Consider the following 27906-nt stretch of genomic DNA (forward strand, 5'->3'; position numbering starts at 1 on the left):
ATTTATGGTTTGCTTGCATGTTTGTATGTATGTATGTCTTCTATGTATTTAAAGCTAATATTTGCGCTCTAACCTTTTTCCTGTGAAATCAACAATCAATTATTTTGTTGTATTTTTTTTTGTTTAGCGCCATTGCTTGTTTCACATTCGTTCGTTTCCAATATTTTCATTTCATTGCGAAATTTATTTTTCAATACCCGGTTTGCCCACAATTCTTGTCTATCATTTCCATCCATTTATTATGGTTGATTTTCTTGTGCTGTTATTTTCTTGCTGTGTGAGACTAGTTCTCTAACTATTTATTACTAGACATAGAGACATATTAATGTTATCCGCTAATTTATGCACAATACAAATGCACAGCGTACATGTGGTGCTTAGTGCAAGTTTTGTGTTAAAGTGGGCGGTGAACAGTCTAGAGAATTGCACTCCAAAGCGCAATTAATTAATAAACATATGTACATGTCTGTATATGCGTATTAAGACTTTTTACTGTGAAATATAAAATAGAAACCAAGAAGTCCCCACCCTCGTTCAATAAATTCAAATGTTGACGGGTCCATAAGGAATTGAAGCTCAAAAGATTGAATAACTAATACTGTAATTGGATAAAAAGAAGTGTTTAAGGTGTAAACCAAACGCTTTTTTTACATTTCAGATGTTGAAAAGACAATGTAAAAGATTTCGATGTACTATGAAAATAATAGGAAGCTGCTCATATGTTAGAATCGCTGATATTGGACCACCAAGAATGATAGAATAGAATGAATTCTATCTTTCTTGTTGGACCACTAAAGCATATACTTAGTTGCCATGCTGATCGGTCAAAATCAAGTTCTTGTATAGAACACTGGTTATTATCCAAGGAAGCAGCGCTATAATCTCCGAAAATTTATTCAGATCGGACCACTGTAGGATGTAGCTGCCACACTGGCGGAGCACAATTAAGATAAAATATGTTTTAATTGCCTTCCATGCTATAAGAAATGCACCAGTGAAGGTTATTTTATCTTTGGTATGGCTAAAGTAAATGATTTTATGCCATTAAATAGCAAAGTGCTATATTAATACCCTTCACATAGCTTATTTTACTATATTACCATATCGACTCGTTTTATATGAATAAGTCTTTATAAAAACTGTAGGAATACAACATTTATTATGTATATAAGTTGAATTTCAATTTATTAAATTGAAGATTGGATTTTATTGCTAGTAAGAAATGAAATGCTTATTGAATTTGTTGTAAATGAATGCTAAAAATCTGAGTATTTTTGGAGGAATTATTGTGAACGGTATTTTTATTAAAAATATGGAACGTGGCAACATTCTTTAATTGGCCATTCACAATAAACTAGTGTAAAAGATATCGATTGCGTTTGCAAGTATTTTCGTTGGCTCGAAAATTAATTTATTAAATTATATTCAAGTGCATTATACTTTCAACAGAGTCTAGCAAACATATTATAAACCGGTAGTGAGTGTTATTTGGAAGGGTTTTAATGTAGTGCATAAGTCTGAAATTGCATTCCTTGAAAGCTGATCAACGTGTTGCGCTTTACCTTTGTGTGTTAAACAAAAAATCCTTGAAAAAGCTTTTGCCGTAGGCAAGGGCACGTAGAATCATAAGCGCACCCCAATCATACATGAAGGAATTGTAAGATAAGAAGCCACTGATAAAACAACCAACAAAACGAGTTGCAGTGAAAAGTGTAGGTGAGTTGACAAACAAAATGTATTAAGGTTGCCATTTCCGCGGAATTTGTTAAGACGGATTAAAGCAATTTTAAAATATATATCTGTCTATCTATTTACGTTTTAAATATAAAAAGTTACATATTCTTGAGTGTTTTTTATAAATTTACAAAATATTCCTCACAAAGAGTAGCATTGAATGCACTAAATTGTGCAGAACAAGTAGAGTCTAATCCAATTTTCAAGTATTTTATCAAAACTGAATGGATAAATTCAGCGAAATTTTCAATAATTTGAAGTGGTTTCCATGACGACGGCATTTTGAAACAATTATTGATTATTTAGTTGGTTGCAGCCTACGTCACGGCTTTCAATTTTCATCAACAAGTAGATTGTGTGAAAGCAAGTTCTTGATCATCTACCTCCAGGTTAATTTGTTATGGACACATTTATAATATTGAAACTAACATTAATATGGCCACATTAGTATACATCGAAATACAACCGTGTGCATAAAAATAACTACATATGACGCCGATAGCAGAGCAGAACGAAAAAAGACTTCGGCTATTTCATGTGTCGTGAATTTTGTTCTCGAGTTAATTTTTATTAGTGAATTTTAATGCAACTTTGTTTTATGGTAAAGAATTTGAGTGCATAGAAAACAAAATATTTGAAAATACTTATAAATTGAAAACATCGGAATTTAAGTGGCAAATTGATACGCGAATACATATTTAAGAAGATTTTATAGTTGAAAAGGTTAGTGCGAAGAAATGAAGTGAATAAGTATGTTTTAAAAATAAACCAGGTGTTGTTGTACCTATGTGTATACATATGTATAATACACACTATTTTTTATGAAAGGTTAGGACAGAGAACGTCTGAAAAAGAAGGTGGGCATTTGAGGCTGTTTGTGTTGATATACAATGGTATACATATTTATAAATATTTTACCCGATATGGCCTCGTCGGAGAGGCCTGATGCAACAGAACCGTGAGCTGAATGCAAGGACAAATAAGAAGCTTTGTGTGTCTACCTTTGTAAATTATCATTGGTGTGTGAACTGTTACTGGTAAATAAGTACATACAATAAAAAGGGTACGAATCAAATTGAACAAAAACTTGGCTATCACTTATCAATATCAATTTTTATTCTTAAAGCTACCTTATTCTATTGTGTGTAGACATTTGTGTTATTTTAAATGGTTTAAGTTCATTATCTATTTGCAGAACTATGAATCTCCAAATTGACAGAATGTGTTTTAATAATATGTGATATTTTATTGCGTAACTGAGCTAATCAATATAATACTAGTTAATTTTCATAAATATTGATTTCTATCTCTCATCCATTATAATTTTTTTTTGTAATCTCTATGCTCAGCAATTACAACTAGTTGACTAGTAAAATCGTCTCAATTTTTTCTGCAGCCGTTTCACACATATGTACATATATACGTACTACGTTGTAATTTGTCGGGTTTTTCATGACGTTTCATTTTTATTCACTAGCGGTGTTGTTATAGTTGGTATTGTGAGAGTTCTTCCACAATAATTATTTCTTGTTGCAGGCTTAGTTATTTAAACCAAAATGTATCGCTTTCGATAATTTGTTTACAATTTCTTAACCCTAACAGGAATATCTGTAAAAAAATAGTGATCTTACTAGAAATTGGATTGTTGACTTCTTCCGTGGGTTTAGGAGTTTTTTCGGTGTATAGGGATAATTATGTTGAAATATACGTATGTATTATTCATATATTTTGCAGACTTTTATATTTATTTTCTGCTTATGAAGTTTTAATTTCCATTCATAATTTTTTGCTCCAAGAACTTCTCCACTCAAACACAATCAAACAAAAATCTCTATTTGGTTGAAATGTGGGTGGGAGCGAGGTGCTGTTTATAACATAGTCGATTAAATTTGTATTAATTATATGGTTGGCAATGTCGTTACACCCGTTTGCTTTTATACTATAGTAATATATGTATGTATGTATGTATTTTTGTACATATGTATGTGTATGAAGTAGTCTTTCCAATTCGTTTGCTCTTGTATGGCGCGAATATTTAAAACGAACGCGGCCTGCATGAACGTTCACTCTATTGCGTTATTTAATTTACATATTTTGCACATTAACACAATTTCTTGCCGCGCAGTTTCGTAGTTAGATAGTTTAGGATTGCTGTTATTGGCGCTTAATTACAGAACTAGTTTTTTGTTAGCAATTTGTTTCTGCGAAACAAATGAGAATGAATTTAACATTTCTATTCGAATTCATAAACAAAAAATATTTAACAAATATTTTGTGCACTTTAATACTATACTATTAATAATAATGCCTTAGTTATCCGACCGGAATTTATACAGAATTCATAGGCCGGAAGGGGAATTAACATTGATAATACAAATTAACCTACCCTAATCTTCTTTATGATATCCTATCATTTAGTACTTATAATCGGTATATTAAAATAGAATAAACGAGAACGTTTGTAAGTATTTAATATTTACTAAAGCAGCGGTAATCTTAAATTACATTCTTACATAGTGTTTAATTTATAAGTTCCAAGATATTTCCAAATATCTGGTTGATATCACAAAAATCGAATTCAGTCAGAAAGACATCCCTGAAATAATTTGAAGGAATGTTGCTGAGCTGACAGTTTTGGGCGGATAAAAATCCAGGTCTTTTCCGGTTATGTAGACCAGACTGTCTTGGGAACGATGCGCACTTCCATCAATTCGTTTATTTCATAAGTAAATAATAAGAATGTAAACGCTAATGTGTGCTAAAGCTAATTTGTGATTAAATGTATTTTTACTATATATAAAATGTTTATATACTTCCGTGCAAAATATACTGATCAATACATTTGTTTGTGTAAATGGGAGCGGTGGGGTTATCAAAAACATCGGATTCCAATAAAATTGCCGCTTTTGGTATTTTGTGCTATGCGTCAGCATAAACTATCGATTAGCGCTTAATTTGTTAACTAACTTTATGTGTTATAGAATGCATTTACATTTTATATATACATATGTAGTTGCATTCACATAAATAAATATAGTTAGCTTTTATTTATAATTTTTAACACTGCCGAGATTGTCTGAATTTTTCATTTCAATTGGCTTGTTTTAAACAAAACTTTTTTTTATTATAATTTGCTTGCCATACAAACGAAAAAACCTAATAATATTTTATATTGCATTTATTGTGTTATTGATAATTGAGAAGGAATGCAAGGATTGTTTTTCAATACAATGGAATATTCCTGCAACAGGTGCAATTGCTGTATCTACAGAAATTTCTAGTCATATCAGCTATCCACCAAGTAAACAAATAAACATTGAAGTGCATAGATAAAGCCAAAGAAAATATAGTACGTAATAGTTGTATAAATGCAAGTATACGTTTACATTAAAAGTAACAATACAGTTAAATCTGCTGAATAAAATAAAGCAGAAGTGAGTATGTGCTCTTTTCCTAACCCAAATACTTAAATGTAAGTGTGTATGGACATATATTTATGTATATATCGTTCTTCATTGTCGATTATTTATATTAATCTGCCACAGTAAAAAAAAAATTTAAACAATAATAATTTTGATCGGTCACACGGATTTTTAACCGGCCAAGGACTATCAACTCCGCACCATGCCCCAAAATTACTTCAGGATTGTTTTTTGCCGTTACAACAACAATGCTAAAACATCTCGTATAGTACTCAAAATTAAAAGACAAACTCCCAATATTCATCGCGACAAACATAGACCGGTCGCAGTTTATTACAAATTATTTTATAACCATTTTGCATTCTGTACGCAAAAAACAAATAAATATTTATGACAAAATTAAAATTCTCTTTATTTGTATTTAGAACATATTGTTATATTGTGTATTATTTTTGATCTCATGGGAGACCAAAAATATAAGTCAAATTATGGTTATGTTATCAAATTTGCTTATTATTTTGGAAAAAAAAATATCGATGAATTAACAACAAAAAATGTCAATAAATCAACAGTGAGCTTCATTTAAAAAAAAATTCTAGAGAAAATGGATCTCTGAAAACTCACCATCATGGTGGACGACCCAAGGCGACAACGATAAAAACTTATAAAGCAATTTATGTCAAGAAGAAATCGAGGGAGACGATTACAATTTGCTGGGGAACACATCAACTAACCAGAAAACGTAGGAAAACAATAATTTTCTCTGTGTATTCAAAAATTAAATTAAAAAATGCAGGCGGAATGGGATGTGCCACTTTCGTGGACGTTGCAACATGATATACTTCAAAACTAGTGTCAAATTGGTTCGTAGCAAAATATTAATGTCTTAAAGTGGCTTAATCACCGGATCTTAATCCTATTGGGAATCTCTTTGAGATAATAAATAGAAGGATTAATAGAGAAGGTGTGAATGGAGACAAAAATAAATTGTTCGATCTGCAAAACAAAAATAGTTGAGCATTCGACAGAAAGTTATTAACAATCTTATAGCTTGCATACCAAATAGATGGAATAGAGTAATTAAAATTAAAGGTTAATAAAATAACGAATAACAATCAATATGTTTTGTCGCACTGAAAATTGGATACGTTTAATTTTCGTATGAAATGGCATGGAGCAAATAATTTCTTTGATTTTGTATGTTTTCCTGAAATAAATAGTTATTCTTCAAATTTGAGAGATTTTTGCCAGAAAAGGAGATGATAAAGTAATTCGTAGATATAATGCCAATACGTCTTGTCCGACACTGTATGTTCCTATATCGGTTTTATATGCAGGAGAAAATTAAATAACTGTATATTTCTTTATTTCATTTTATATTTACATTTAAATATACAATTAAAGTATATAAAATATTTTTAATTTTCTTTTTAAATTTTATTACAAATTTACCGAATGTTAGGACCACTATTGACTTGAATAAATTCCATGTTCACTTCCGATATTTATCAGTGGCTAATTTGTTATTTCAATGAGCTCTGTTTACTCTTAAAATTTGCGTATTTGTAAACTTAATTATTTTGCAAATCATTCGTTCAACGCTTCCAGTATACTGCCATGCATACACCACATATGTTAATATATTTCCCTTATTGTTTATAACCAATGGTTGAATGGGTGTCATCGAATAATGCAAAGTTAGCTTTTCTTTTCCCCCCATTTTGGATGGGTATCGATGTTAAAGACCAGTTAATAATTGACAGCTGTTTGTGTATGCAGCATAAAAGATTCTGCTCGCCGGTTGACATTCTTGGAAATTCGTCTGCAGTGGAATTTCACAAATCATATTTTAGCAAATTGGCAAACACATGTGAATAAATTTGCAACCGATATCTATATGTATGTACCATATATGTATGTATATATGTTGATGTATTCAAAAGTGCAATTATGCATTTACATATTGTATATATACACATCTTTAATGTATGTATATAGTAAATAACTTAGAAAATTAAAAGAATATAACAAATGTTAATATTATATTATATTAAAGCTAAAGTGAATGTCCAAAATAAAATATACCTTCAACAGTCGTATATCAATTGATTTATATCTACTAGGTACATATATAGTACATAAAATATAGGATTTCCGTTTTAAACTCTTAAGCTAATACCCCACTGTGTCCAGTTTTTCCAATTTACAAAACAAATAAATAATTATTTTAATTTTCATTAAAATAACAAATGCCGAGATAAAAAACAAACTTCAATAAACACCCAAAATATTGCACTAAACAATGCAAGACTTAAACAGCGGTAAACTGTTGGGAAACATTTGATCATCAAAAAGTTCGCCGGGAATATTCTTGACACACTTCTTCATTAAATTAATGGTGTCCAATTACAGCAGACCAGTGCTTCAGAAGGCTTACGTATGTCCTGCATGCAACGAGTCTCCGCATGACACTGACCACCTCTTTGCATGCCCCACAAACCCCACCCATCTAACACCCTTCTCCCTTTGGTCCGACCCCGTCGAAACAGCACGTTTCTTGGGCCTACCGTTAGATGACATCGACGACAACACAAATGACATTTGCCATCCCAACGGGGATTAGATTTCCGTTGAAACAACAACAACAAGGCTTATGACTGTTTCAACGTTCGCCATCTCTAAAAATCTCACAAAATTATCAATTTTCGGTTTAGATTTTGAAATTTTATTCTATTTCTCATGGGCAAATAGTTACTTACATCAATCATTTCCAAAATTAAGCCTCAAGGTCAATTCATTTGATTCTTATGTGGCCAACACATGTTTTTGTCTATATAATGGGTTGTCAAAAAAGTCTTGTGGTATTTTTATTGAATTTTTTTTATTGAAATTGAAATGAATTTTTGATGACTCATGCCCAGCTCTTGACCGATGCTACGGCTGCTACTATGCCGGTTTCTTTCGACCAATTCAGCGATTTTATCGCAATTTTCGACGACAGGCCGTCCGGAGTGTGGCGCATCTTCGACCACCTCTACACCACAACGAAAGCGTTGAAACCATCGTTGTGCGGTGGAAATGGAAACTGTATCGGGTCCATAAACTGCACAAATTTTATTGGCGGCTTGAGATGCATTTTTGCCTTTATCGTAGTAGTACTGTAAAATATGCCGTATTTTCTCTTTATTTTGGTTCTTGTTTGCGACGCTATAACTCACGAACGACTTAAAAGAAACGAAAATCAATCAAACACGTGTTAGCGCGTGAAATGAGCTTTCCAAAAAGGTAAAACTAGAACTACGCGCTTTCTAGCGAAAATACCGCAAGACTTTTTTGACAACTTATTATTATATTATATTAAAATTTAAAATTTTTTTATTACATTAATTTTTATTTTATACTATAGCCACAGTATATATAAATAGAAAATACATTTTAAATGTAATTTGATTTCTTTTTCCTTCTAAATATGAGTGCTAGATATTATTTTCTGTTCAATTAAATTCTCTGAAACTTCTTGTGATTTTCTGATATACTTAAAAACATTGATTTCTTTCAGCAGAGCAACGCTTGTCATATTTTGTTCAGAACAGGCTCAACAATATTGATTCTGCGAAATTTAGTTTTCCCTTTCTCCTTCAATTTCGCACGCCATAATTTAAAAATTAAAAATAAATTTTATATACAGTGAAATTCCCCATTACGAACAGCCCTTACAGCTTTTTTTTTGAGCGATCGATAGATTGTGAAGGCTCCAACGTGAAAAAATAGTTTTACAGTCAAATGTCCATGCAATATTGAATGTACGTATGCTGGTCCCACTAATGCCTACAGTTGTGTCTATCTCACGATAGATCAAATGACTATCTGTCTATATTAGTTTGTGCACAGCATCAATAGTTTGCAGAGCAATAACTGATTTTGGAAGACCTTCATGAAATCCATCGTGGAATGACCTCCGACCTCGACTTAGTTCACCACACCCTCACTAAACACTTGTCCTTGATGGAGTTTTATTGCTAAATATTTTATTAAGTTCATCGATACACTGTTGATGGGTTCATCCGCGACGAAAGTTGTAAAACATATTCGCGCGAAATAGTTCACGATTTAATTCTATTTTTTGACAGATGAGATGAATATTTTAAGTTACTGTAAATAACACAAATAGCGTATGTGAAAACGTTCTGAGTACGTATAAAATTGCCAGACTGCACCAGTAGGGTTGCTAAATCTTGAAATGTAAAAAGCAACCTACGTATAACCAAAAACCTCCCATAACCGGACAAATTTCATGAACACAACTTTTACATTAATATTTTCATACTTTCCTAAATACAAATAATTTTGTAAAATATACAAGATTTAATAAATTACAACTTATTTTTTTTGTGACCGTAAGAATACATTTCAAATATAAGTTTTTGCCGCGAGGCAGCTCCAATAGCCTGACAAAATCACTGCGACGATGGGGGTCCGGTTATGAGGAATTTCACTGTATTTTCTTCTTTATGAATAATATATAATTTTGGTATTATATAATGTGTAAAATACATACGAAATACATTCGAATGTGATAATGCTGATATTTTACTTTTTTTTTGAGACTTCGAGTAATGGAAGGAAATTTGACTTCTATTGCCAATTCAAGAGTTTGAGTTATGAAAGTTCAACTGCATTTTCCTAACTATTTTACTTTTATACTAAAATTCCCAAGGCAGTTGGCTCGTCAAAGACCGTATTGGACACACATTTACAATAGTTCGGACCAAGGACTACCAACTCGGCATTATTCCTTAAAATCATAATTTTTATATTCTTTGTTTCTTGATTCTATCATCCGCTAAAAGTATTTTTCAAATTACTGCAAGTGTTGTGGTCTTACTTAGAATTTTGGCTAGCGTTATCAAATATGCAAACATTTATTTCCACACACACTGCGAATAATACGCTTTTGATACCACTATCAAATGATTACTCATCTTAACATTTCTTCTTAACGGCCTATCACGTCAAAACTGCTCATTTGAACTACTAATTAGATGACGTCGATGACCGAAGTTCTTAACACCAACCAGTGTTGACGTCGTCGCTTTAAAAAAATTGGTTTGAGATTAGTGATTAAACTGTACAACAATACATTTTTTTTATTGTTTGTATAACAGTTAGAATCATGATTCATATACATATAATAATATTTCTTTTTGCTGCCTCAGCAACTGTTGACAACACAATTGCCATTTTTGGGTTAACCCTGAAATTGCAAAATATTGAGATAATGCATTTATTCATTCAATGTCATTTTTATTAGGCGCCATGAACTCATTTCACTTTTCTTCTTCAATTGAGGATTTTTTGTTTGCTTGCTACATTAAGATTACAGAGACGTTACCAATATACCTACATACATATGTATGTATGTATCTGTAATCTTATCTACAATACAAATTTACTTAGCGTTAAGTTTGAGCAGTGAAAACGCTCTTTAACAGGTTTGAGCCGTCGGTTAAAAGGCGGAAATAAAACGAAAAATGCAACGCATGTAGCGGTCTGCTTAAGTCACAGTTGACCTACCTGTTGGCTTAGAAAATTACCTTAACTTTTCCCCCAACCCAAATGCTTAAACGTCTGCTCGGATTGCGTTCATTTGAAACCACTGCTTGGTGTATGCTTGTATGCTTCGGGAGATCCTTATCGCTTCGGGCCACTTACATGCATACAAACACACAATTGTAAATATAATCGTTTGAGATTCGTGCAGCTAACAAAATTTCTTGGTTTCTCTATCTTCGTTTTCAAACGCACACATACGCACTCATATTCATATAATATATTTATATATTTGTGTGTTTTTGTTTTGCTTGTCCGCTTCATTGGTCTTACCGGTCAAATTGTATTTACTTGTTTGTTGTTGTTGAGAAGGTTATTTATATTTTTAGTCACGTCTCTTATTGTGTTTATTGTATTTGTTGCTTTGCCTGTTGTTTCCCTTCGAAATTGTTTTACTCTCAAGGCTTACACACGGTGCGTATGACTTTCCAGCTCAAACGACGTTTTCTCGAGAAATCGTATAAATTCTATTCCGTGTGGCTTTTCTTGATTTGCATTCATTATCGGTCGTTATGTTGCAGCGTAAAGTGTTTGCTTTCAACAATTTTCTCAATGCTTAGCGCTTGGATCGCGAAATTGTGCACAAAAAATGTTGAAATATAATTTTGAACGAATTAAAAATTAATGTGTTATAAATTAAAAACCGAAAATGCTTTTGTGTGTGTGTTATGCATAATACGATTATATGTATGTATGCTTGTATGTGTGTGTGCATATTAATTGCTAAACAAAACAAACGCGAAACACAAAAAAGAACGCGAAATATTTTTAAGAGAGTTTTTCTTAATCTAAATCTTTATCAGAATATACATACATATGTATGTATCGCGGTGTTTGTGCGCATTTAATGCATATTATATGTAGTATAGTGACTACGAATGCGAATACGTGGGGCTAGACAAACAGCGCGCTGTAACGATAAGCCAGTGCAAATTTTAAATTACTCATATAATTGTGTTGTCATCTCTATAAATTTTCAAGCAACAAAAGTAAATGAAGCTTTTGTTTAATATCATCAAATTATAACAATATATTGTTGCTGTTCGTGATTTCGGTATAAATGCAGATGGTTAGTCATGATTTATTTAATATAATTAGAAAACAATATACGAATGTATGTGCGCGAAAGTTTTAATTAAAGTCGATAGTGAAGTAAACCAAGAAAAAAAGTTTCCATACAATTACTTTATTTTGGTCGTTCAATTTGTATGCCAGCTCTGTGCTGTCTCATTGCGATGCTTTGGATAATAATCTATGCCGATGAAGATATCTTGTCAAATATCAAATGTTTCCATGCATGGGCTAAATTTTAATTGATCAGTTTGTATGGCAGCCATATGCATGCTACAGCGGTGCGGTACCGACAAAAGAGCAGCTTCTTGAGGAGAACAGTTTGTTTGCAAATTTTCATTGATAGCTCTAAAACTGAGGGACTATTTCGCGTATGGACGCAGATAATCACGCTCATCATTTATATATGTACATATGTACAGGGTATACCAAAAGGAATGATGTGATGTTAAAATGAAATGAAAAACTAAAATTTGTTCTAAATTGCTTCTTCTTCTCCTTTTTTTTTTGCTATGCATATAAATTTAAGTCATTTATGATTTCAACAAAATGTCGGCCGAATGGCCACCACTGCTCCGTAGCGGCAGAATTATGACGAGTTGACAGTCCTTGACCGGATAAAAATTCGCATCCGTTGCGGTTACGCAGACCCGACGGTCGTGGGAACGGTCCTGCTATTGATGGTAATAGCATTTCCTGCATGATTTCGTAACAATTAAGGTTCGATGATGCAACCATATCACAATTCGCACCAAACAGTAAATTTAGCGATGCCATTGTGTTTCTTGAACCACTCGAGGATTTGACTCATCACATTTCTTTTCATGACCACAAACTGTGACTAAGGCAATGCTCCCCTCGGTTATGTTCTGGTTTGCCAGCCTGCTGGGGATGCGACGACGTCAACCAAATACATATTTATGTAGATATAATCGATTAAGCAAAAATAATGTTTAAATACTCTATTTTTTGGTCTAAAGGATTAATTCTGTATTGTGATCAATTTTGATTTAATTTTTTAGGTTTTGTCATCATTGAGAAAGGTGGGCGGAATATTGTAACAAGTCAAGTTTTATAGAAAACTAAATTAATGTTTTAAGACAACCTACTTTCTCAATAAAGAAGAATGCTTAAAAATGTTTTTTTTATTAATATTTTCAATGTTTCCAAAGCACTGCCGAAGCGGCATGATAAGCTTTTAGTTAGTCAGTATGTTTTATTATATATGTATGCATGTATGTGCTTTAATCTATGTACAAAATTCAATAGAAAGCAAGTTCAAAATCAACGTTACTAAAAAATTAAATCACTCACCGACCGGCCATTTTAACATTCAATTGATCTTTTTTTCATAACGGGAGTATACGATTTTATGCAATCGTTTCTAAGCGACAATAAAACAGAGTGTCATTTCTTATAAAAAATACGAATTTATAAATATATAATGAATTTCACAGAATTCAAAACCACAACATTGATTTCAAATGAAACTGTTATACAAGGTGCGTTCCAAAGTAAAAAGGAGTTAAAAAACAGAACAAATTGTTTTTTCGGCAAAATGAATTTATTTTATTCAAAATAGTCTCCTTCTGCTTCAATATAGCTTTTGCACGGTCCAAAAGCATGTCGAACGAGTGTTTTAGCTCGTTGGTCGGTATGGCCGCCAGTATGCCGGTGCAAGCCATTTGAATGGCCTCTACGTCTGCATAACGCTTTCCCTTGATGGGCAAATGCATTTTTCCGAAAAGAAAAAAGTCGCACAGTGCCATATCAGGTGAATACGGGGAGTGGTTAATGGTTGAAATGTGATTTTTGTTCAAATAATCGGTCACAAGCGTCGAATCGAATGTTGGATTCTGAGCAATTTTTGGTCATCAGTCAATTTGTGCGAAACAAACCGTTCACATACCTTTCGCAAGCCCAAATGTTCGTTCAAAATGCGATAAATCGATGTTTTGGAGATGTTCAATTCCATTTCCATGAATTTCAATGATGGTTTCGGCTGATTTTTGATGAATTCACACACTGTTTCGATGGAATTTCCGATGATCACGCATTTTGATTGGCCCACATGTTGATCGTCATTTATGTCCTCACGACCACTTTGAAAACGTTGAAACCACACGTGCACTCTGCTACGGGATTGGTAACTTGTTTCATCAATTGAAACGTTTCGGTTAAAGTTTCACCAATTTTAAAACAAAATTTAATGTTGGCTTTTAGTTCGAAGCTCATTTTCGCACCGATAACACAAACATACTGACACTTAAAACGCAAAAACTTCACTTTCAATCAATGAAATGTCATGAAATTCTCACTGGGCAATCGATACTTTGGAACGCACCTCTTGTATATTAGAAAATTTTTTAGGTTATAATGAGTTTTAAACAACCAGTAACTACCTACCTTCTTTATCGGCGTTGTACTGTATTTCTAGTGGAAGAGAAATTAAACATTTAGCAGCAATTAATATTTAATATATATTTTTTTAAATTTTGCAATTAAAGTAAACACACAAGATCAAACAAACTAAATTTATTTGAATAAGAATGTTTCCATTTCCGAACATCAAATAACAAGTTTGAACATACGTACATATGTGCATGCATATACATACATACATAAATTGCATTTGTTTAATATTGTCCAATTCACTAAATTCTAATTGAAAATATTTGTATACGCTTTGCTAATTTGCCACATTTCGCTTCTTTCCTCATTCATTTTTTAGTTTTTCATTCTAAAAAACAAAACGCAAGCACTAAAATTGGACTACAAAAAAAAAGAAACAATAAACCAAATTATAAATTCAAAACGAAACGTTTCATCCACTCATCAACACTTTGGGGCACGTCAAATTCAATTTTCTAACATTTTCGGATTGTGAAGTGCGTCCATTGGATTGGGTTTGGTTAATCATACATTGCCGTGCAGGGACATCGCACATCACTCCCACTACAATCACCACTACCATCACCACCACAACCACTACTATTACTACTACTCCAACCACAGCCAATAGTGCCCATATAGGTGATTTAATCACCATACATACATACGTAATTAGGTTGCAGGACATCATCGTCATCTCAGCGCTTTGTTGTGCATATTTGTGGTAGCGCATGTTGTAAATTGACCGAAACAAATAAGCAGCCATAAGTAAGCTTCAATAAAAATTGCTTACACAAACCTAACCTGCAAAGAAAAAAAATTTAATATTTAAATTTGCAAACTGGGAGTCGCTTATATCGATCATAAACAAGCAAATTGCTAATTACACACACACGCACACACAGTGCTGCTCACCACAATGAGTTTGTGGAAGAGTATCGTACGCTCTCCGGAGCTTGAAAAGCGCATGTCTCAGTACTACGATGTCAAGGGCCTCGGCGAGATACGCGTGCAATTTGCATCGTGGATTGAAGAGTTCATAATGTAAGTAAAAAAAAAAACAACAAAAACGAAAAGCACTATAGACAAATAGGCTGCAGTGGCAGGAGAAATGTGTGTGCTGGGCGCTTAAGCCAACCGCCTTACAAAATCTAGCAAAACTTAGCATTTATTTATACCTATTTGTCGCAACAATTGTATTAGCATAATTAAACTTAATGCTAGCTTACAACGGCTGCATAAATTAATAAATAAGTATATGTGTTTCTGTGTGTATGTATGTACGTGCGTGTGTGTCTGTGTGTTCAATATGTCTACTATTTGCCTAATAATAACTTCTTTGTTTGAGTCCTCTGTACACGTACTCGTCGTACTATAAATATGTACAATGCATGGGAAAACATTTAGAGCCTTCCAGAAAAGGTTCGCTCCGACCGAGTTAGCTGTCTTTAGATTTAATGTGCCAACAGATATTTAGCTTAAATTAGACTGGTTTATATCTTTATAAAGTTGACTTTTAAAGTATATTTATTACATATACATTTGTTGTATGCGTTTCAATAATAAAATATACATACTTACATAGAACATTGGTAAACTAAACCACGCTTGTGTCTTACAGGTCCCATCACCAATTGCCAACTAACCAGAAAATCTTCGAACAATTAGTCAACGCATTCTACGACGGACTGAAACAGAAGCTCATTACATTGGATGGTGATAATTTGTTAAAGTTTAAAATTCGTGAAATTTGCGCGCATCTCGCACGAACAACACCCCTTGAACTATACACGTACTTTCGTAACGGTTTACTTCGTGAAATTCAGGCGTTGAAGGAAGGAATGCCACAAAATCCCTACATGTATAATACAGCACTTGTTGGTGGCCATGTGAATGGAATCGGCGGCATGAATGCAGGTAATCCCTATTTGAGCGGTGTCGGCGTCGGCGTTGGCGTTAGCCACATCGACGATGTGAATATGGCCGAAGATGCGTACGCATTGCCGGCGCGCATACAGAAATTAGCCGTCGATGTTGAGAATATGCGTTTGGCCATACATAATTTCCAAGGTGAACAGGATTCGGTATACAATTATTTTAGTGATTTCAACCAAACACGTGCAATGATGTCGGCACAAGATATACAGGAACGTGAAAACCAATTTAAGGAGCAGTATCTCATTTTGTCCGAACGCAAGAAGGTTGTTGTCACCGATTTGCGACGCGTTATCAACGAATACGATATGATACAAGAGCAAGTGATAATGGCTTTGAAAATGTGGCAACGCAATCAGGCTTTGGCTGGCAATGGTGCGCCATTCCACGACAATTTAGATGAGATACAACGTTGTATAGAGATGTTGGTGGATATGATTACTAAAATTCAATTATACGTTACTAATCTGCTCGCGATGGGCGAAGATCCGATTCTGACAGATTTGCTAAATCATGTTCGTTCTACACAAAAAATTCTGGTGTTGTCGGCTTTTATAGTCGAACGTCAGCCGCCACAAGTGATGAAAACACATACGAGGTTAGTCGATATACAAGCGTATACCTACATATACATATATTGTATACAAATTTTCATTTCGTTTGTCTCATTTCAGATTTGCCGCCGCTGTACGATGGTTGATTGGCCCACAGCTGGAGATATACAGAACTAATCCAACTATAGAATGTGTTATACTCTCAGGTAAAAAGAAAACTTAAATGTTTTCATTGAACAACAACAAATATGTATTTATCGTGTCGTACGACAACCACTTTTACTTTACAATATGCGAATCAAGCGCTAATGAAGATATGGTCGAAATTCCGTTGGATGACATCGACGACAACACAACTGACACTTTCCATTTTAACGGGGATTAGATTTCCGTTAAAACAACAACAACAACATATGGTCGAAATTTCGCAAGTAAACGACTATCGCTCCGACCTTTCTTGCTTCTTTTCTGCAAGGATCGAGATTCTCTTCCCACTGATAACCATATTCACGTTTTGGACGAAGAAGTACAGTTCCGGTCAAGAAACATAATGAGTTCCTCTACTTGTAATCTAGAAACATCAAAGCCATTCCCATGATGGTCGGACCGAGATTTTATCCGACCAAGGACAGTCAAATCGGGAGAATTCAAGGGGTTTTTTCTTGATTACGTTGACGACATCGAACAGTACTCCGACCGGACTTCGGACGCAGATCACTTTAGACACGTATTTACAGCGGAGCCATTAATACCTTCATCGACACTCTGTCAGTGAATAGCGTATTTGCCTTGCCATCCAACCGCCACACCAACAATAACATATGAGCGAAATCTGTTCCTACTTACGGCAGCCAAGTCTGTGTAACCGGAACGGACCCGGATTTTTATCCGGTCAAGAATTGTCAATTTGGCAGCATTCCTAAAAAATACTTTAAATACTGCTCGAAATCGGACCATAACTTTTAAAGTCTTCAGATACCGATTACTAGGTCCTCTGTGCTTAGGCCCGACTTTTGTTTACCGAGAATATGAGAACTCTTAACGGTATTTTCAAATCGGATATGGTCAATACTTAGTTCTCATTTATGGTACTTATAAGAATTTTATACCGTATATATCGGTCAATATAATCTTCGATATACTATAGTTTGGCGGTGAAAATGTTGTTGTAGCGTTTATACTAGCTACTGAACCTACTGTTGTGGGAATTATGTTGGTGAAATCGGTTCACGAATTATGTGCCTTAGCCCGCATTTACTACGTATAATTATTTAGTGTTATTCCAGTCGACTTTTTGTCGAATATATAGGTTAATATAATATGTGAGTTATGTATATTAAAAAACGGCGTTGAAAAATATTCTCAAGCAATTAATCGGTACTTTGAGCCTTGCAAATTGCGAGAATACAAAATGCTCAGTTACATACGAAGTGGCTCTTTCTTACTTCTTAAGAATTATTTTAAAGTTTATATTTTACATTAACAAGCTAATGTTTGACCCTTTTTTCAGAGGCCCAAGCTCAACGGCACGCCGCTCATAATAGCATTACGGACATGCAAACCGCCGCTCCGCCGCAATCTTCTGGTGAAATTTTAAACAACGTCAGCTCTATGGAATTCCAACAGGCCACACGAGTATTCTCAGCCAGTTTTAGGTAAATTTCAATTTTTTTCCCAAAATATTTACAATATTTGTTTACTGAAAAAAATCGACACTTTTCTTTTCAGAAATATGCAATTGAAAAAAATTAAGCGGGCCGAAAAAAAAGGCACCGAGAGTGTTATGGACGAGAAGTTCTCTTTACTCTTCTACACAACTGTCGTTTTCAACGAATTCAAGATAAGTGTAAGTGCTAATGAAGTTATTTTTATTTAATTTATTTATAATTTATATTTTTGTCACTTCTCGTTTTCAGTGCTGGACACTTTCTTTGCCAGTTGTTGTGATTGTGCACGGCAATCAGGAGCCACAGTCCTGGGCCACAATCACTTGGGATAATGCATTTTCCGATATTACGCGTGAACCCTTCCAAGTGCCAGAGAAAGTACGCTGGCAGCAATTATCTGTGGCTTTGGATACGAAGTTTGGTTCGGCGACAGGAAGAAATTTAACCGAAGATAACTTGAACTTTCTATGTGAGTTATTATACTCTCATTATGATTATTTAGTACAAGCACGATTCATTAATAATTTTTATTTTGGTTTTTCGAATTTTTAGATGAGAAACTTTTCCGCAACGAAGCTGGCGAGCATAATGAGTTCATAACTTGGGCTCAGTTCTGCAAAGAACCTCTACCAGATCGAGCATTTACCTTCTGGGACTGGTTCTTTGCAATAATGAAATTGACCAAAGATCATTTATTGAATCTGTGGAAAGAGGGTCTTATTGTTGGTTTCATAAACAAGCGCAAGACTTTGGAAGAAATTTTACCTATGCAACAATATGGCACATTTTTACTGCGCTTCTCCGACAGTGAATTGGGTATGTGACATGTTGTATTTATTAACACACCTAAGTTTATTACGTCGTCTCTAATTAGGTGGTATAACTGTGGCTTTTGTCGACGATCAAGGTAATAAACTTATGCTGGCACCTTGGACGTCGCGTGATTTAAATATACGTTGTTTGGCGGACCGCATACACGATTTGAACGTTTTGCGTACTGTCTTTCCAAAGAATCTGGCACGTGATGAGGCGTTTGGAAACTTCTACTCACACCACGTCGGTAAGTGTTAACATCAACACATTGATAAATGTGATAACCTCCGCTTATTTGCTCGCGAAAATATGATTTATGGAAATAATTCGGTGCATCGTATTAAGCGCCGTGTTTACCACTTTTTGTTCTGTACATTAATGTGTGCTTATTAAATAAACATTGCTTTTAGCAGAACAAACAACACGTGATGGCTATGTTCCGAATACAATAAGGGCACACGTGCCGGCCATAGAGGGCGGTTCCGTGGTGGGCACTCCTCAGCATCAACCGCAAGATATATCAATACCGAAGTAAGTTTTTGTTGTTGTTTGTTAGAAAAATTATTTTTACTTTAATTTTCGAAATTGAATTATATAATACTTTTTTTCAATTATTACTTACTAATTTTTTTGTAATTATAAGTTTAATGGGCTGCTTATACTATTCTCTTATCTGACTAAAGTATTATATTTTTGTTTAATTTTTGCTAACGATCCTTTGAAATTATTTGTTCTCTTCTATGTGCCAATATTGTTGTCAAGTCATATGTGTTGAGGTTTCCCATTTAAGTTCCTGAAAGCGATTCTGTTCGGAGGGTTAGCACTGACTTTGGACCTGTTTAAAATTGAAATATTCTAGATTAATATATTCAGATTTATACAATCATTGTTGTGCGAGATTTAACAGCATAGAAATGGCACACACCTTGTATCCTCGTATTGCTATCTGCAAAATGTTTCTCTTTAAATCAAAAAGTCGCTCGTAGTTTGCTCAAAAAGTTTATGATCTCTTTCCGTTGGAGATATAATATCTAATTTATTTTATTGTTGTTTTAACAGCATACCCAATTACGGAACACTTTGTATTTCCTGCGATTTTTAAGCCCTGAAAAGAGAAAATCAAGTTAACCATGAAGTTGTTAACACCTAGTAGGAAAAGTCGGAAACCCGTCTTCGTGTACTAGTCTGTAGTTTTTAATTAAATTAGATCGAATAGATTTTGAGATATCGATATGATTTTTTGCACATGCCCATTTCCTTCCAAGAAGTTGCACATCTGTCGCAAACACCGTTATCGGACGACTATAAGATATAGTTGCCATACAAACTGAACCATCAAAATCAAGTTCTTCTTAGAAACAGTTTTTTATTTGACAAGCTTTCTTTCTTATATTTGGCAGTGATTACTGTCTAAAGTAACGGCACAATATACGAAGAAATTGTTCAGATCAGACCACTGTAGCACATAGCTGTCATACAAATTGGGCGATTAAAATCAATTTCTTTTATGGAAACATATTTATTTGTGCAGCTTATTATAGTTTCGGTGTAAGCGAAGTAAGATTTTTCTTGCTTATGTTAAAAGTACGTTTAAAACATTGATAATGTCTTTGAGTGGCGGTCTCAGTTAGTATTTTTCTTAGAAAAAGTTTTGAAAAATATTTTATAGATAAAAAAAGGTTATGGATCAGTAGTTATGAATATATATGAAGAATGTGCACGTAAAATTTTAAGTAACTTCACATTGAACTAAATTTGAGAGAAAATACTGTTACAGTAAAGCAACGCATAACCTCCAAATTTATTGATATCAAGATGTGAGGCACTTCATTAGCATTCCTCAACTACTTGCAGTTAGTTCAGTTTTCAAGCGGTAAAACGAATGCCATGGCACAAATAAGAGATCATATCTCGTCAAGATGTAGGCACACATTTCAAAACCATATACATATTTATTTATACACAAATTGAGATGTTACCCCACATATGACTTTGACAGCATTTTGACATATTTTGTGCAAAATTGAAGTTATTTTGTGTATTATGTTTCTTTTTCTCTTTGATTTTAACTTGGCAAACAAACTTAATTTGTATATTTGTATTTTGCTTAAACCTTTGAACACTATCTTTATAAATGAACCTTGCTTTTAGCTCTATTTGAAAACTAGATCGCAATACTTTGAAAATTAACTCTCACCTGTTGAATTAATTAATGGTTTTTTTTTAATGATGACCGGAAATCAAGCTTTTTTGCATAAATCACTAATGGTGCGCTGTTTGCATTGGGTTGTTTCATTTAATCAATGCTAAATGAGGTCAGTCAGCGCAGTTGACTTGCGACTGTGCCGATTTTTTGGAAAATGTTGATATGTTTAACAGAAATAACAAAACCTAGCCTATTTGTGTATAAAGTATATGATTTATTTCAATATAACTGAACACAATTTTGTCTTTTATTTTTCTCCCGATTCTTCTGGCTGTCCGACAACTATACTTTCGACAACAAAACAAATCAAAAAACAACTGCGCGCATCTTAAACCTTTTGCCACTACACACACACGCTTAACCTCACGCGTCCTCCCTGTGTGTGATGAAATCAATGTTTTCTTAAACACACACAAACATACAAACTCGATAGTTATATCGAAGATCTTGGCATCGATTGGAATTGCATCTGAAATGGGTGGGCTGTATATAATTGGTATAATGAATGGTCAAATATTTAGTGGAGTGTGTGCAACATGTCATGCAACAGTTGCTCAAGACTTTTAAGCAGGTATTTTTTCTTAACATTTCGTTTTCATTGATTTGGTTATAACTTGTTTTTTTTCTTGATTGAAAGTGTTGCACTACTTGTCTTGAAATGTGGTATAATGTGCTGTTATGTTTTTTTCCATTATTATTATTGTTACTTTTTTTGTACGTTGATAAACAAAGCAAATTGATGCGTGCGTTCTCACAGCCATTCAGCCATTTAGCCATATAGCCAATCAATGCAAGTCACCATTCAAAACTTCTCATTACCACATCTATTACCAACTACTAACTAATTTCTTACTTAAATTATACAATTTCCGCATTTATTTTGGGTAACTTATTGTAGTTTTAATTTAATGGCAATCATTGGATGCTTTTTAAGTGATAAAAAAATAGAAGTAGATAGTTTAACGAATAACGGTGAAAACGGTGTCGTGAACAAACATGTGTACAGTGCTAATTCACCACGCCCGTCAACACATAAATACTATTTCTTTTTAATTGCAAATAATTTATATAATAATTGTATCATAATGTTAAGCGCTTTTCTACTTCCGATTTCGATATTAAGTTTTTTTTTTTTCAAATACCACAAGCTTAAGCAACTTAAGTACACTTTCTTCACTTCTTCTAGGTACTTTATGCAATTATGATGTCTAAGTTTTTAACAATTTCTTAAAAAAAAAATCACTAATTCATGGATATGTGACTTACGTACGTACATACTTACAGTCTGTGTTGTTGTGCATTTAAGTAGTAGCCAAAAAATTAAAATTATTCGATACTAAGCTCATGCTGTTGCTCATTCATCCAACACAAAGTGTTGCTGTCCATTTATTGTTTTTTTTTTATTGACCAGCAAACAACATGTTAATTCTTGGCCAAGAAATAATATTGTCGCTGTTGCGCCGGTTTTCACTCATGCTCATAAACATTTTGTTGTCATTTGTCTAATGTTCAACTGCATTTTCGCTGCTAACGTTGGTTTGAAAGTAAAAAAATAAAACTCAAAGAAAAAGTATTGCCATCTATATCAAACTAACCACCACACCCTGACTAATTATAAGCTGCCCTAGCTGTTTAGCTATGGAAGCTGCTACTCCAATGACTACATATATAGTAAATACAATACATATTAAAAAAAAATTCTATAACTAATATATTGAAAGCTTATTACTAATTTTCATTTCATAAATAACTCAAACAATGAAGAATAACTTTTGCTTGCATTTATTTAGATCGCAGAGTAACACCCTAACGCATCTTTGAGTACGCACACACATTAATACTATCACCTACTTGTAAAAGAAATGAAAAACATTGTAACGAACCAAAATGAACCGATTCGAAACATGTTTTGGCAAATACAATATAACTTATAAATACTTCACAACTCAAAATACGCGTAGGATTGGGATTTTATGCGCATGCCAAGTAATTACTAAGCTATGAAACAAAAAAAAAATACTAAGCTATGAAAAAAGCAACGATACAAAGTAATGAATGTGAAAAAGACTTAAAAAATGTATAAATGAAAGAAAAAGTTATATGTGCTGCATTTGCATTTTTCGCTGAAGAAAAAAATATTAAAAAATATTAAAAATATAAATAAAAAATTTGAAATAACATTTAAAGTCGTTCAAAGTGTCGATACGCGTTATTACAACCAAAGAAAAACAAAAAAAAATTAGCAGAAATCACGCTTCAAGTCGATTGTCACAATTCTGAATTCTGCAGTGACATTTTTTTGCAGAGAAAAAAATAATAAAAAAAAAACAAATAAAATTCATTACAAATATTCGCAATTAATGTATGTACTTGCATGCTCAATGTCCTTGCGCATCCGCAGCCGAAACTATAGTGATAATATGTAGTTGTATTGGTTGAGCCACTTAAACGTTTGTTGTAAAAGCCGTGTATTAAAAGGTGTCTATAATAGGTGTTTAAATAGATGTGCTTTGCATGTTCAGAACACTGCGTCTGTTTAGCTGTTGCATGTCAATGGTGTGTTATTGCTTGCCATTTACCTTAACTGTCCACATAGCAGCAGTCTAAACGTATAAGCGAGTCTAGGCAGCGTTTTGTAGGCCACCAATGCTGTGCTAAAGTAAAAATAATAATAATATAATAATGTAGATGTAACAACGAAGCGGAATCACCTAATGGCACTTGGCTTTATTTTTCTCTATCAAAAATTGCATGCTGAAAAGCCGCCAAAATTTCATATTTTTCATTTAATTTCATTTCAACGCACTCGCTTTAAATACTATTTTTGTGTGTGCGTTGCTATTAATCAGTAATCAATCTTTTTCCGTACAGTACATACTATACTTAACGAGTATTTATTAATATTTATATATATATATTGTATATTTTGTGTATTGTTCTATTTAATGTCTATAAATTTTGTTTTTGTGTATTTTTCTCTCTCAGTTTTAGTGATTTTGATTCAATAATTTATGATGGATGCGGATAGATACACACACACGCAGTGATATACATATATACACACGTTAACAAATTGATTGAAAGGAAAAAGGAAAAAAAAATTAATAACAATAAAAAACAACAACATAATTTATACGATAAAATACATTTTAACTATTTGCCATCATATAAAGCGTATAATTGCTTAGAAACTGCCGCTTTTCTATGAACTTTATGACTTTTACAAACAACAAAAACACGGATTTGCATATATTCACATAAACGGAAGTGAGAGTCAAGAGTTCCTCAGTAAAGTAGGCCAGTGTATTAGTTATTAGCAATCATTAACCGTACACACATCTGTCCACACAATTAACTACCGTTATTAAATTGTCGAGCAATATTTTCAAAACTACGGGGCTGTGTATATTTAAAAATTGCTGTCTCTGAGCGACTTGTAAGCCATCGTTAAACACACAAAAGCAGTAAAGCAAAATGCCACTAATGGTTTGAAGGAAGTATGTTCAAAACGAGAGAAAACAAAAACACAAAGAGAACGCGTTATTGAAATATTCTACGAAGGGATACTTTGCTGTTTTATCAGTTTGTGAGTGTATGGTATGTACATATTTATTTTTAATTTACACTTTTATTGATTTTTTTTCAACTTTTTATTTCTTATAAAAATATTTTCTCATACGGCGTTCTAAGTTAATATTTAATTAAGTATTCTACAATAGATCCGCATCCAATTATCTTTATTTGATAGCAGAAATATTTAAATTATATAAAATAGTAGTTTAAGATTAAAATTACAGTTTTTCAATTGCCGTTAGTCAATAAAATCAACAGGAAAAAATATAAATAGCCTATTGCATGGATAAGAAAGCCCAAAGGATAAAGTTTGACATAACATTAGTAGTGCACACCTAAGGGGAAACGCCTAAAAAAAGTCGACTTTTAGAAATTAAAAAAAAAAAACGACTGCATAGATTGCTCAGACATTTTCAGGGTATACTAATGATTAATTGAGCCCGATAGGGTTGCACTCCCACCTATATTAATATATGATTCAAGAATACGCAGCGAAAAAAAAAATTAAATATTTTTTGAGTATATCTATGTGATTGATATCTCCGTCGGTGCTTAAAAAGGTGCTGCTGCAGTGAATCCGGCCTTCTCCGTGGATGAAACCTAAAAATAAAACAATTTCATTAAACTACAAGAAATCTTTAAACAATAGGCTATGATCAAAAAAAAAGGAAATTAAATATTTATTAAATTTTTGATCAGATCAAAAAACGGATTCAGTCATTGCATAAAATTTCATGTTGATCGGACTTCGGACTTCTTCGAGTTATCACTGTAGCAAATTCGAAAAATGACTGAACCGGATTGAAGTAAGTGGCTACCCTTTAAATGGCTGTAATTCAAAAACTATTTGAGATATTGATTTGAAATTTTTGTACCGAAATATGTTATAAACTATCGAATTATAAAAAAAATCGATTTTTTCAAAATTTCACACTAGGTGTATTGTTATAAACTATCGAATTATAAAAAAATCGATTTTTTCAGAATTTCACACTGTTGGGTTCCTCCGCTTTCAATCGCTGCCTTCATTTAAAAATTTCCGAATTATTTTTATAATGTATTATTGTCCTGTTATTGTTATTATGTATTATAGTCCTGACCACTATTATATTTTTGTTTAATTTATTATATGGCTATAGCGATATTATTATCCCAAAAAGGCACACAAAAGAAATATCATTTTAATAAATATTAAAAACATAAAAGTGTGTGTTGATAATAACTCAGTTCGGTTAGTGGCCTTGAAGGGGAAATTTGCGCTAACATATAACCTAACATTTGCACAACTTTGTTTTCTTGGGTGAAAAAATACTTTCATCCTTTTTTTTAAGTTACATCCACCAAGTGTGCTGTAATCATGGCAGCAGCGGAAGGCGTTTTTTAGCGCAGTCCGATATCGCGTTTAACAGGAAAAATATTTTTTTTCAGAATTTTTACTGTGTATTTGTGCATTCTTAAAATATGTATAATTGTACCTTTAAAATTAAAACAATTGTTTCAAAACTTTTTTTTTAATTCCCAAATCGACTTTTTTAGACCGTCACCTTAGGTTCAACACCTTAAAGTCGAAAAATTAATAAAAGAAGATATTTGAATTTTAATTTTTGACAGCAATATGTCATTAGAGCCATTCTTGCTGCTAAAACTGATCAAAAAAGTGTAAAACAAAGCTTGGTAGCGTCGAAGTTACTCCAATGAGGCAGACTATCTTATTCTTATTGCATTCAATTGCAAAGATAGCGAGCAGAGAAATGACGAATCGAAGACAGCTCATATATATGAAAAGAGTACTACTTTAGTAGAAGATCAGTGGAAATATTTTTAATATTCCGTTTCTAATCGTTTGAAAATAAAAATATTTAAATAAAAAACATAATGGAAAATCATGTTTTTAAACCAAATAAATTTTCAATAGATTTTGCACTTAAACTAATCTATAATGTAATTGACGTGCTACAAATGAAATATGTTGACCTGAAATACAATATTACGGTGGCTGTCTTAAATATATAACATTAATTAAAATATAAAGTATATTAAATCTAAAAGATAAAGTACGAATTTACACACACACGAATTTAGCGAAAGTGCTGAGCCAATTTTAAATTGATGTTATACACGTGCATTTTTATCTAACTAAATGTTATTTAAATAAATTTTTAAATGCTCATAGCAAAAAAAAAGCAAAGCACAACCATTTACATTTATATGGTATTTAGGGTGTGTATATACTACATAAAGCAGATATGTATGTAATTGTTAAATAGTTCTTTTTTAACTATCAAATATTATTAAATATATGTATGTATTGGATCTATGTACTATTATAAATGGTATAGATGTAGTAAATTGTTATGTATGCAATTTTTTGCATTTAAATTTCGTTTTTATCAAATTTTTGACAATTTTCATTTAAACTTTTTAATTTCTATTTGCAGTGTACACTTTCATGTCGCTAGTCGATGCTGAATATGATATGATATTTACATTAACCGTTATGCATGCTGTACCGCCTTGAAATTTTATATTTAGTCTATATCTTCTCTCCAAAAACATACAAAAAAAATATTTTTTTTTAAATTTTTGTAATGTACACTAAATTTCTTACACTCTTCGAAACACTTGTAACTACCGTTAGTGGTAAATAACTTATAGTAAGTGTAATAGTTTTATACTCGCCGTTGCCTTATATAATTATATTAAATTTTCACTTTTTTTGTGTTCTGTAAATCTATTTTTAATAGTCAAATGAACTTTTCAATGTTGCGGATGCTTGAATACTTGAATTCTCTTTATCACTGGTACTTGTTGTTTTGTGGTTAACTGAATGTAATTGCAAAAAAAAAAATTTAAATAAATAATTATAAATATATGCATGCCAATTGGTGAAAATATAAAGAGTCCACAGCATAAAATTAAATGTTGAATTG

The 27906-nt window shown here is 32.8% G+C and overlaps 1 protein-coding gene and 1 long non-coding RNA gene across 8 annotated transcripts in view; one reads left to right on the top strand and one right to left on the bottom strand.

Moving 5' to 3' along the window:
* The first annotated feature begins 1365 nt into the window (after positions 1-1365).
* On the top strand, positions 1366-27896 carry LOC120767083 (signal transducer and transcription activator-like). Of its 7 annotated transcripts, none has more exons than XR_005704644.1 (12): positions 1366-1716; positions 14569-15272; positions 15850-16761; positions 16838-16923; positions 18228-18372; positions 18446-18563; positions 18634-18853; positions 18937-19200; positions 19259-19444; positions 19608-19728; positions 24389-25000; positions 27415-27896. XR_005704644.1 is itself a non-coding variant. In XM_040092951.1 (11 exons), the coding sequence occupies exons 2-11, from the start codon at positions 15148-15150 to the stop codon at positions 23222-23224; spliced, it is 2208 nt and encodes a 735-aa protein (XP_039948885.1). In that variant the 5' UTR covers positions 1366-1716; positions 14569-15147; the 3' UTR covers positions 23225-23489. The 7 variants fall into 7 exon arrangements, 1 of the variants encoding a protein (XP_039948885.1); XR_005704647.1 differs by lacking the exon at positions 27415-27896 and adding an exon at positions 21837-21974 and having other exon boundaries at positions 24389-24475; XR_005704649.1 differs by lacking the exon at positions 27415-27896 and adding an exon at positions 22590-22669 and having other exon boundaries at positions 24389-24472.
* The window catches only part of LOC120767087, an 87219-nt gene continuing 79292 nt past the window's right edge, over positions 19980-27906 (bottom strand). Inside the window, exons 2-3 of the long non-coding RNA XR_005704650.1 lie at positions 20123-20302; positions 19980-20032 (exon numbers count right to left, since the gene is read on the bottom strand). This is a non-coding gene — a long non-coding RNA (uncharacterized LOC120767087). The remainder of the gene's footprint in view (positions 20033-20122; positions 20303-27906) is intronic.

Source organism: Bactrocera tryoni, chromosome 1, assembly GCF_016617805.1.
Source record: "Bactrocera tryoni isolate S06 chromosome 1, CSIRO_BtryS06_freeze2, whole genome shotgun sequence".
Classification (NCBI taxonomy): Eukaryota; Metazoa; Arthropoda; class Insecta; order Diptera; family Tephritidae; genus Bactrocera; species Bactrocera tryoni.

Coding starts and splice junctions, on each gene's coding strand:
- LOC120767083 (XM_040092951.1), top strand. CDS start 15,148: ATGAGTTTGTGGAAGAGTATCGTACGCTCTCCGGAGCTTGAAAAGCGC. Junction 18,854..18,936: donor AGATAACTTGAACTTTCTAT/GTGAGTTATTAT, acceptor TCGAATTTTTAG/ATGAGAAACTTTTCCGCAAC. Junction 19,729..23,193: donor CAAGATATATCAATACCGAA/GTAAGTTTTTGT, acceptor GCATTTATTTAG/ATCGCAGAGTAACACCCTAA.